This window comes from Nelusetta ayraudi, unplaced genomic scaffold (genome assembly GCF_046127955.1).
Source record: "Nelusetta ayraudi isolate G7.1 ecotype Tasmania unplaced genomic scaffold, CSIRO-AGI_Nayr_v1 ptg000011l, whole genome shotgun sequence".
In the NCBI taxonomy this organism is placed as follows: domain Eukaryota; kingdom Metazoa; phylum Chordata; class Actinopteri; order Tetraodontiformes; family Monacanthidae; genus Nelusetta; species Nelusetta ayraudi.
Genome location: NW_027466061.1, coordinates 20508033 through 20519816, shown reverse-complemented (window position 1 = coordinate 20519816; position 11784 = coordinate 20508033). Strand labels below are relative to the sequence as shown.

Below are 11784 nucleotides of genomic sequence, written 5' to 3'. Positions count from 1 at the left end.
TATATTGGTGGGCTGAGATTGTAGTGATTTGCTGACCCCTACTGACTCCCATGGCTTTGTGTGCAACTACCTTAAGTTGCCTTCAGGCATGTGTGTGCAATGCCTTGAGTGCAGCAAAATCACAAGTAAGACACTCAAGAATAAACTAGAATAATTAATTTCATACTTCCTCAAGTTTTTGATTATACCTAACTATAAGAGTATATAGAGTCCCCATTTGGATATAAATCATTAAATACATATGCAAATGTCTCCAAATGGTTGTTCTCATGGTAATAAACAAATAAATAAACTCCAACCCATGTTATGCTCCATCTATATTTATTTGCAGAGCACCATGCACTATTAATAAAATCTGTGTCTATTTGTAGATACCTAAACTACACACAGCTGTTGTTGAGATCCATATATTCAGAGTTTACTGATAAGTGGCAGTCTCACCTGACGTGAGAGCAATGCAAACTTGCTCTTGTTAAATATCAATTAATAGAAATGCAAAATAAAAAAATCACCAACTTTTGAATGGCACTTCAAGTTATTGCTGATTCATGCTGTTACTGGGGAAATGTTTGGAATGCAGGACTCGGCACTGTTGTTGGTGCACTGCTTTAACTGATGATGAGAGAGTTTTCTTGTCTGAATACATCTGGCCCTCTACCAATTTTTGCTGATTATTGTCTTGTTACAATATATAATACCCACTGAGGAGGGTGAGGAGGAGTAGGAGGAATAGGCATGATAAGCTAAACCACCGTCCGGCGAAGCTAAAAGGCATGTTTTGTTTTGTGTTTTCCCCCCACATGCAGGCACATTAATATATTTATTATACATACTACCCTTTGTGCTTCAAATATTTTCTGAAGTCCATTATATTTTTACACAACCGCAAGCTGTCCTGCCTTCATCAAACAGCACAAATTCTTGCATCAGACATTTGTGAAACTTTTTTTTTTAGTCTGATGCAGACAGAGTTGATCGACTCTCCAATAGGGACAAAAAGATGAAGGGCGGACTGATACACTACCTCTGCAAGAAAACCTAATATGAACTGGCTATACTTGCACTTAATATTACTGGCAATTATATCATAAAAAAGCAGATACACAGCGCTGGAACAGAGGTTCTCTTTGGGAAGACAGAATCAGGGATGAGCACATCAAAGGGGTGGTATTAAAGTTTTGGAGAGAAATCCAAAGGCCACACTGAGATGGTTTGGACACAGGAGTGATAGAAGGAATACGGAGATTGGAACTGGCATATCGTCTGATATATACACACACATACAGAGAGAGAGAGAGAGAGATTTTTTTCTCTCCTCACGATGGCGCTGTTCGCTTAGGCTACGGAGCCGTCTCTCTCCCGGCAAAAGGCCTAAACGTCTGCTGTCTCGTCCAATACACACATACGGACCTAAGTTGTTCTTTTCATAGGCACTACAGGCGCCACACAAGTTGATAAGAGAGACCCCCTCCCCCTGTTCCCCCACCGCCCCTCCCGCGAGGTGACTGCTTCTGTTCGTCATATCGCGTCATAGTAAAATGCTGACGCGATCATCTTCCCACCTTTGGTAAACTCCTCTTTGCCGGTGAGCTACATGTCTGATTCATTCAGCAATGTTCTATATGGAAATAAAGAAGAAAAAAAGTGCTGGTTGATGGGACAGTCTCACCCGCGCGACGGAATTACATGCGGCGCCTTCAAATTAAAAGTTTCACACCCCGCTGGCATTAATATTAATACTAAGTTTATGCTTCATTGCAATTCAGCGAATGCAGCATTATGTGAACAATACTAAATGGGGTATTATAAAGAGGTATGAGCGATGAAGAGGTTCCGCTCGCCGCCATATGAATGACTATATCAGTCCGTAATGGACAGAATTAGGCCCAAATGCTTTAAGTTGGAGCTTCTCGAGCCAAAGCGAGCTGAACGCCTCTCACATCTCACCCCTTTTTCGTTTTTGCGTATCGGTTTACGCATTATAAGCATTTAACGAGGCAGCGGATTCCAGAAGAAGCTTCTGAAAATGGGCAAACCTTTTGGAAAGTCACGCAAAAGGCTGCCAGCTCTCGATACTCGTCACGCTGCTGCGTCACCGGGCGGCCTCTCAATCTAATGGGGCGCCTCGCTTACCTCAGCTCCGCAACGTTCGGCCTTAAAATCGGGCTATTATAAAGCCACACCTACGAAACCATTTGAAATTATTAGAAAGCAATAGCGTAACCCCCACCACCCCTCAAAAAGAGCGCGAGGCGCACCGGGCTCCCCAGGGGCCTTGAACTCGGCCGAGCGGAAGCCTGATCCGCCTTCCTTCCCCCTCATCTTTCGCCACAAACCACCTCAAGACGGTCATTTCCCAGCTCGCCCATCATCATAAAAGCCTGACTGGACTTATTGATGACGCGTATGGCGGGTGGGAAAGAGGGGAGGAGGAGTGGGGAGGGGGTGGCGAACCAAAACCCGCATTAGTTACGTCTAATTGATTTGTATAGCTGCGTGGCAAAGTTCACGGCTCCGTGCGCGCGCGCGCGCGCGCGTGTGTGTGTGTGTGTGTCCTTTCTCGCATGTTTCTTTTAAAAGAAAGTTTGGAAGTCAACTTCCATCCTGGAGGGGAGGGGGGCGTATGACGAATGCACGAGGTAGGAGCTGTAGTTAAATTCCGGGAGGCTGACTTGATGACGTCCGTCGCCTTCTTAATGCGGTTTCTCGGAGGGAGGGGGGCTGCGCGACGCACCGATAAAAATCCAAAGCAATCTCAGCCACAGGACCAAAAAAGTTTGACAGCGACGATATGTAGACGCGCACACGGCGCACTTTTCTCCAACTGAGGCATCTTGGGTCTTTTTTGGGGTTCTTCCCCTCGCCCCCTCCTTTTTTTTTTTAGCCGTGCCCCCATTGGACCGGGCCGAGTCCTGAGAAGTGCGCCTGCAGAAGTGAGAGAGGCTGCAGCGTGAAAGGGGGGGCGACGCACCAGGAGACTTACGGAGGCGCTTCAGCCCAACCAAGAAGTGCCGTGAGAATCGCAGGCGTCTCACACTGTCAGCAGCAGCACAGCCGCGCCCGGATCACATCCCACATCGCAGCACCGCGCATTCCCTGCCTCCCTGCTATAGGTATGTGCGCTGCGTCTGCAGGAGGCAGCCTCTTCTTCTCTTGTTTTTTTTTTTTTTTGTAAACTCGGGGAAATCTCTGAACGGAAGCCAGGTAAAGTAGGGGAGCTACTGCTGTATCCCTTGCCCTGCGCCGCATGGACGCTGACTGGGCTGGGACACGGGGACGGATGATGCGGTGCCGCTGTTAACAGAACGGGGTCCTGAGGGCAGGTCGGGCTTTTAAAACGGGCTTTAATTCAGAAGATTGACTAGAGGCGCGCGTGTGAGTGAGACAGAACAAAGAGTGCGGTGTGTTTTTGTTGTTGAACCTCTTTGCTACTTTGTCTGTTCATTTATTCTTGTGCATTTCACCCCCTGCAGCATGGCCAGTTCGAGCAAAGCCACTTTAATCTTGCTCATCTACGGAATCTTAATGCACTACAGCGTCTTCTGCACACCTCTCGGACTAGACACCTATCGGAGTTACCCAAACCTCAGGTATGCCTTCTCGTTTTTCTTTTTCTTTTTTACGTAATGTGCAGCTTGTTGTTTTAAATCACTCTTAATAAACGACGGCGATTATTTTTTCTTTTTTTTTTCTTTTGCTCATATTGCATGTAAATCAACTTTAAGCGTTTTTCTAAAAGGATTACGATCATTAATTAAATAGCAATTACGCACAAACTAAGCGAGGATTACGGCTGTTTTGTCTTGGGTGTTAAAGGCGCACACCTTCAGGTGATGCGTGGAAAAAAAAATGTGATGGAAATTGCGTAAAGGCACTTGTCCGGTGGGACGCTTCGCAGAACTCCCCTTATTAAAAATGAGAAGGCAGCAGATGCAATGGATAACCCTTGGGATGACGGTGAGCTGGCGTCACCAAGGAGAGGCGAGCCAAAACGAATAGGACAGCTATATCTATTTTCAAACCCTTTATCCTTTTTTTTTCCTGTGGAAAAGCATATTCATATTTTGGGCGTGGTGCGCATTGTTGAAACGTTTTCATTACGAATTGCATCGTCGTTTAAATAATCTCCACACCCACATCGAACGAAATTTTCACACCCAGTGTTCCGATTTTTTTTTTTCCTCGCCATTACAATCATTTATGTGTTGATTCCTGACAAAATTCGATCAAAAAAAGAATGAAAATAAATATATACAATTTAATGAGACTAAAATACATGTTTTATACCATATTAAAATTATTCGTTGTATGGTTGTATTATTTAAACCCCCTCAGACGCGCGTCCCACACATTCATTTTTATTTAATTTTTTTTTTTTTTTTTAATTATTATTATCATTATTATGATTATTTTATTTCCAGTGATCAGATGCAGACATTTTGGCTGGCATTCTTCCACACGCACGCCCCACTCGTCTTTGGATCGAATTTGCCGTAAAACGCTCTTTCCCTCCCTCTTCGCAGACTTGAAAACGACGCCTTCGACGAGGATGGAAACGCTTTATCCGACATGGGTTTTGGCGGCGATCAGCTCGCCATACGGAGCCCGCCATCTCTGAACGAAGACGCGTACACCCTATACTACCCACAAGAGAAGAGGTAATAGACACTAAAATATCTATTTGAAAAAAAAAGAGAGAAAAAAAAAGAAATCAGGACCTAGTTTCCATGAGCCCCTTTTTTGCTGTAATGTTTGCTTGCTTTGTTCCCCTTCAGAGTTTCTCATGTTACTTGTGTCAGTGTTATTTTCATTGCGAGTAGCCTAAAATGTTGGTTGGTTAAAATAAGATTGAAGAAAAAAAGAAGAAAAAAACCGAGAGCATGGCCGGAAATAAAGGTTTATCACGATGCAGTGGGGGACATTTTAGGCTACTTTTCTTTTGGGATCATTTTGTCTGCGCTTTTCGTCACTGATGATCTATGTGTTTTGGCGTTTTATCATCTCAGATCAGAAAGGCATGCTGAGGAGGAATTAGATAGAGCCTTGAGGGGGATCCTGGGTCAGTTAACAGCGAGACATTATCGGCATTTTCTGATGACAATTCGTGCAGGGTAAGGGCATTTCTTAATCAGCGTTCACCTGCAGCCATCATCTTTTCTGTTCCGGCTGCCGCATCCTTGTCAGTCACAATTATGTGCGTGTTTAATTTCATCCACTTCTGTTTTTTGTTTCTTTTATAAGCATCCTTTTGGACATTTCCATCACATTCGTTTTTTGTGTCTGTGTTGTGGCGTGCCGCTGCATTCATGATTAGAATGTGCAGGTCCTGTCTAGTAATACTTGTCTGTGCGATTTACACGATTAATCCATAAATTGATTTTTTTCCCCCGCAGTTGAAAAATGCGTCAGAATATGCAATGGACTGCAGAAATGAATAATTTATAACTCTTTCTGAAGCGCTCAAATCACTGTTTCTTCCACGCTGTCTTTGCCTGCTGCCCCTTTTAAGCGCAAAAATGCGATAAAAGGAGCGCAAATGCATAATTGATACGTACACAACTTTGCATCATTTGAAGGGGGGTGGGGGGGGGGGGTATGGTTACGTAATTGAACGTGCCAAATTTAAGGGTAAAAAAAAAATGAAGTGAAAATGGGGGGGAATAACGATTTTTTATTTTTTTTTCCTGCTTTTCTTTCTTTTTATTTTTTCCAGCAAAGACAGCAGCATGGAGGACGAGTCCGAGCCTTTATCGAAGAGACATTCAGACGGGATCTTCACCGACAGCTACAGTCGCTATAGAAAGCAGATGGCAGTGCAGAAATACCTGGCAGCGGTTCTGGGAAGAAGGTACAGACAGAGAGTTAGGAACAAAGGACGCCGTCTTGCCTATTTGTAGCGCCCTCAAAGCGCCCAAACTGCCCCCTGTTGTATATAAAACATCCAGTCGTTAAATCAAAGTCATTCAGATATATCTGACCAACCAGTGGATTGCGCCTGTGTTCTTTCGACATGTATTTATGTATGAAGTAAAGCCATTAAAATGAATATTTTAATAATAATATCGTTTTTTTTCTTTTTGTACAAAAGCACTTCTTGATACCGCACAGTTATATCATGTGGACCAATATTTTATTTTTTTCATGTTGAGATGTTAAAAACAAACAAAGAAAAAATATGAAAAAAAGCAGAAATCAGTGAAAAAAAGAAAAATAATTGTGCACCTTCAACGTATGCGCTTGAAATTCTTCAAAGGTTCATCTACATATGCAGAAAATAAATAGATTTTGAAAAGACAATCAAAGTATTGAATGTTATACTTATTTTTGTAACCAACGTTCTATTTTTTTAGTGTCGTTTTGTTTTCCAAATAGGCCCAAAGAAGCAGTGAGCATGCTATGTGAGGCATATGGGAGCTGGGGGCGGTGGGAGAGGGGCTCTCCTAAAATGATAGATGCTGCCCTTGTCCACTCTGCTCCTCTGCTCCCTTAATGGGAGCTCTGTGGGTTTGTATTTCTTTGCTGCTCCTCCGGGGGAATTCACATGGCTTCACTTGCACGGCCTCTCATTTGATGGATAGCTGATTGACTTCTACAGTCATCCATGTAGCTGGTGCCCTCCTAGCCCCAACCTAAAAATGAAAGAAAGAAAAAGAAATGATTTAACGCTCACTGACACCAAATTTTAATGTCAGGCCTTTTGCAAAAGGCATTGTACTTCCTTGAGGAGAGACAGAGGAAGCACTCAAGACAATGTTAACAGTATGCGGCAAACACTGCTTGCTCACCTGCCTCAAAGTCTGCTTTACTTTTTCTCTTTTTTTGCTGCAGGACATGAGATTTCCTGCTCCTTAGTACTGTAGCGAATGTTCCATATTTGTGTGTGTTATGTGTGGTGTAGACATGACACAGTGCACATGCACATCGATGCCGTCTGCGTTCGGCCCGCAAAGTTTGCGTGGCTTAGATGCCCTTCAGGTTGCATCTGCGCAAAGGAATGCGTGAGATGCAGGAAGTGACACATTTTCCCAGAGGGAAAAGTAGCATCCGGGTTGAAGGTCTGGACTGTCCATCTTGTTTATTTATAGATGCATGTGGAGACTGACACCTTGCTGATTTCGCGTTGAAGCTGCATGCTTTTGTGCTTTGCTGGACTGTGCTGTTTGGGAGGTGGGCTCTGCTACGCCTGTTTCAGCGCCACTGCCACCCCCTCAGATTGTGCTACGAAGTTGATCAGGGAAGACGAGGTGGAGGAAACTGGTACTGCACTGACTTGTTGAATATGATCCCTTCCCCTGTTGCTGCCATTGATAGCGTCGTAGACACTGGACCCCCAGTTGTTTTTGGATGTTTTTTTCTTCTTTTTGCTGATTGCCTTATGTGCTAGTTAGTGGCTTTTAGAGGGCTTTTTTCTTTCCCTGCTTCTAGATTGCTGTGCTGATTTGACGGTGAAATGTTCGCGGGTGTGTGTGTGTGTGTAGTGAGGAAGTGATGTGAGATTAGAGAGATGCGTGGTGAAGACAGACTTAGAGAATGGATGCATGCTTGTGTGTATGTTTGTTTGTGTGTGTGTGTGTGTGTGTGTGTGTGTGTGTGTGTGCGCGTGTGTGTGTGTGTGTGTGTGTGTGTGTGTGTGTGTGTGTGTGTTGTGTGTGTCAAAGAGAGAGGAAGCAGGCTGTTACATAAGAGACAGATTACAGCGCCCACAAGCCTGAGAAAGAGCTTGTCGCACCTGAGAGTGAAACAAAGGACAGGCCCTTGCCGCTGCTGACCTGCAATGAGTGAGATTAGGGTCAATGAGTCTGATGTTGCAACATCAGACGTTGAATTCCCTTCACTTTGACAAATTAGAAAAGCCGTACAGGGGTTGCTCTCTGACTAATGCAGCCCTCCAGCGGAGGGATCTTCCCACCGACTTTTATTAGGGAGATATTCTCTGGATTCAATATTATGCAAATGCAGCTTTCTGCACCCCCGCAATCCAATCAGTGGTCTGCGCACAGCCACCCTCATCCCTACCCGACATCGTCTCCCCTGTCTGGAGAAGAAACTATAAATCCACAACGCATCGTCCTCAGTTTGGCTCTGTCCTTACAGGCTTTTGTGTGAACATGCGCGTGGATGCAGATTTTTTTAATCTATGGGCGTGTGCAATGTGTGCGTGTGTGGCGTGTTAAAGAGTGATTGAGTGTTGCACAGAGGTGGGAACGGCTTTTGGCTTTGGTGCCTTGCATTGATGTGAGAAAATATGTATAAAATATCAACAAAAAAAAAATCTCTCTATATATATAAATTTAAAAAAGAAAAAATTCGCCACAAGTGACAGATGGCAATTTTAGTGGCCCTACAATGCTGCAGTCCATTAGCTTACATGAATACTTATTTTTACTCTGTTGAATCGCTCAGCTTAGTCTGCCCCAGAAGTAGTAGAATTAGGCATTCTTTTAAAGCATGGCCAATAATTCATCAAGTAAAATTATATGTTTAAAAAAAAAGAAAGAAGAAAAAATAAAATAATAGACTGTATATGTTGGTGGAGCAGGGTGTGTGTGTGTGTCTGTGGGTGCGTTTGTGTGTATGTGTGTGTGCATGAGTTTGGGGTGTTCAGTGCCTGTGTGCGTTGTGAACAATGACCAGTGTTTGTTATTATGAGGTTTTGCTGATCATTATAATAGTGGTCAGTAATTTATTTATGGAAAAAAAATAGCCCCCCTCCCACATATTATTTCAAACTATGTGCACCACTATCTATATAAGGGTTTCCCAAAATGACACAGATGTTGTTCATTCCATAGAAAAATGCCTGTTGTTGATATTTCTGAAAGCGCCAAACGCCTTACTTCAATGTTTAATCTCTTATCAATCTTATCTGAGTACAATGTGTTTTAAAGTGAACCTTAGTACAAGTGAAATCATTATACACTTCGGAGTCCTTCTATGGGGTTTTACGTTTCTCAATGTCATGAAAGTGTTGTAAGATTTGTATGAATAAATTTTTGTAAACAACATTTTCTAATCAATGTCTAATCCTTGAACTGCATCACTTTTGAAACGCCGCATGTACGGGCGCCACGCCCGGGTTCGTCACACATCTCAACCGCAGTCGTTTGCGTTCATCTCAGGTTACAGCCAAACTCGAATCGATTCTGTGTGTGTGTGTGTGTGTATGTGTGTGTGTGTGTGTGTGTGTGTGTGTGTGTGTGTGCCATCAGTGAGGGTAACACACTCGTCTGGGTAGCAAATTGTCTCACAATGCTTCAGACACATCCCAGAAAACCAAGTTGCAGGCTCCAGCAGTGAACACAGCAACTTCTCTGCTGTACTCCAATGAGCCATGTGGACTTGAAGTCCTGTCAAGTTAAATTTACCTTCCTGAAGCCACAAAAAACAAATGAGACAGATCTAAAAATAAAATAATATTAATAAACTGAAATAAAAACGACATAGAAACAGAGAATTGTATTAAGATCTTCGTCAACTTTACCAAAACGCATTCTGACACATCCGGGATGTTTTTGTTTCAAGTAGTTTACAGAACAAAAACTGTGGCAAAGGAGATAAACGTGCTAAAGTGACTCCACCTGTAAGGCAAAAACCGAAGAGCCATTCAGCACCTCTGAGGAGATGACAACGGTGGACACGACAGCAGAGCCTGTCTTCCTCCTGCTCCATCCTTGGCCTTGGAAGTGCAGCTGGTTCCCATGGGAGAGGACGATGGGTGTGGCGTGTGTGAGTGAGCACACGCGCACCAGAGCTCAACTAACCCAATCAGAGAAATGTTGCATGGCAACGGTCCACAAAAGGACATGGCTTTGTATACGCATGTGTCAAGTGTGTTTCTATGCACCCGTGTGCGTGCTGTTGTGTTGTTTTTTTTCCATCTCACAAAGGCAGACCTTGAACAGGCACATTGCGCCTCACGTTTGTGCTCACACAGGTAGAGCGCAGAACATCTATCTATCTATCTATCTATCCAATGGTGCTTGCGAATAGCAAAAGCAGTGGAGAACAGGTGGTTAATACGATTCATAAAATTCAACAAATTAGCTGCAAGACACTGGCACACACACACACACACACACAGTAACACGCACTCACTCACACACACACACACACACACACACACACACACACACATACAGGCATATATCTTTCTTCCCAGAGAACCATTGATTCATGAGTTGCTGTGTGGCTTTAAGGGCTGACAGGTAGCTGACTGCCGAGGTTTGAGCAAACAGTTTGCTACATGAAGGACTGTCACCTCTACTTATTTATACCCTGTCTTCATCTTCACCTGTCAAGAAGAGAAGAGGGCTTATGGTCCATGAGAAACATACATCCAGGACCTTTCTTTTTATTGTTTTGCCAAGGATACTTGAGGCAAACTAATCAGAGGAAATGAAAACAAAAAAATAAGTGTATACACAAAACTAAATTGGATTCTAGATCCTGACGTGCCCACAAGTGGATGTGATTTTGAGACAAATTCTCCAATTTGTTTGCGCAGCAGTGGGCTTCAAGGGGGTGGGGCGAAGGGGGCAGCCTCCACCAATTTGCGCATAATGTACATTAATGTCTGAATCAATAAAAAAGGTGTCCCCTCCCTCCTCGCAGCCCTGTGCTGCTCCTCTTCAATAAAGCTCCACTTCCCTGCTCCCCATTAGCGTCTCCCAGACGCTTTTTCCAATTGGTGTTGATTTTTTTCAAGAGTGTTGCGTCTATGATTTGATTTTCATGCCAGCGGCCTGGATGGGGGTTGGTTGGTGTGTGGCTGCCTGGCTGACTGCCTGCGTGCGCTTGTGTGTGTGTGTGCGTGTGTGTGTGTAAGCCAGGAGGAATCTTCTTAGATTACAAGAAAAATCCGCCGCCTGCATCGCAATGTGTGGAAGTCTGGAATCAAACGCCGCTCTCAGTAATCTTTGCTCTGCCCTTCTATGCTGCTAGACGCATCTTAATTATGTATAAGGTGTTTGAGGGGGAAGGGTAGCTTGTTGTTCAGGGCTTTTCCGGTGGGGATACCCATAATGCCCCCCCACGCACACGCGCACATCCCCACACCCCCGCCAGCTCCCAGCACTGCCACAGCCACACCCTTCTGCCTTTGTTGGCGGGGGTGTGACACCAACAGCCGCTGCGTTTGTTCAGCACTGATTTATTGCGTGTACGATTAACATTTCTGCAATTTTTTGCAAACTTACTAAGTATGTGTACATACAACGACACCCTCCCTCAAAAAAAACAAAAAACAACGACATAAAAAAAAAAAAATACAGCCAGATTGCAGCATTCACGGAAAAGGCCAGACACAACAACGTTGCACCACCACCACAACTATCAAATTTCATTTCACCTCATGAATCATTCAGCATTGGGCTTTGGTCAGTCCTGCAATGAAAGCCATGGGCCTTCAAACCTCCCTCCACTCACCCCCATAGCCTCATCACTATAAGTCCTGTCTACTGGTGGGCTCTGTCACATACAGCACTAAGCAGAAGGCACTCTGCAGTGAAAAGCAGCCCCTCTGGGAATAGCCAGAGAGACGATGGCAACAGGAGCTGGGAGAGGGAGGGAGGGGGGGAAGAAAGAGGATGTGGGCGAGGGTTCGCAGACACGGACCACTGATCAAGACTTGCTCCTGGCTGAGAGAGAAACACTTTACCTGTCCTGCATGAGTAATCGTGGGTAACCACGACTATCCATCATTTATCATGGGGCGATACAAAAACTGGCATCTCTAAGGTTATTTTCTCAGCCAATGTAGACAATGGATCTGAGGAACATGTGTGC

General features: G+C 44.2%; 1 protein-coding gene across 2 annotated transcripts; it reads left to right on the top strand.

Annotated features, from left to right (window-relative positions):
- The first annotated feature begins 2671 nt into the window (after positions 1–2671).
- On the top strand, positions 2672–9003 carry adcyap1b (adenylate cyclase activating polypeptide 1b). 2 transcript variants are annotated; one of them, XM_076021820.1, is made up of 5 exons: positions 2672–3113; positions 3474–3590; positions 4524–4658; positions 5007–5111; positions 5714–9003. In XM_076021820.1, exons 2-5 carry the CDS (start codon positions 3475–3477, stop codon positions 5895–5897), a joined length of 540 nt encoding a protein of 179 aa, XP_075877935.1. In that variant the 5' UTR covers positions 2672–3113; position 3474; the 3' UTR covers positions 5898–9003. The 2 variants fall into 2 exon arrangements, with proteins under 2 accessions (XP_075877935.1, XP_075877936.1); XM_076021821.1 differs by lacking the exon at positions 5007–5111 and having other exon boundaries at positions 2686–3113.
- Positions 9004–11784: the final 2781 nt, after the last annotated feature.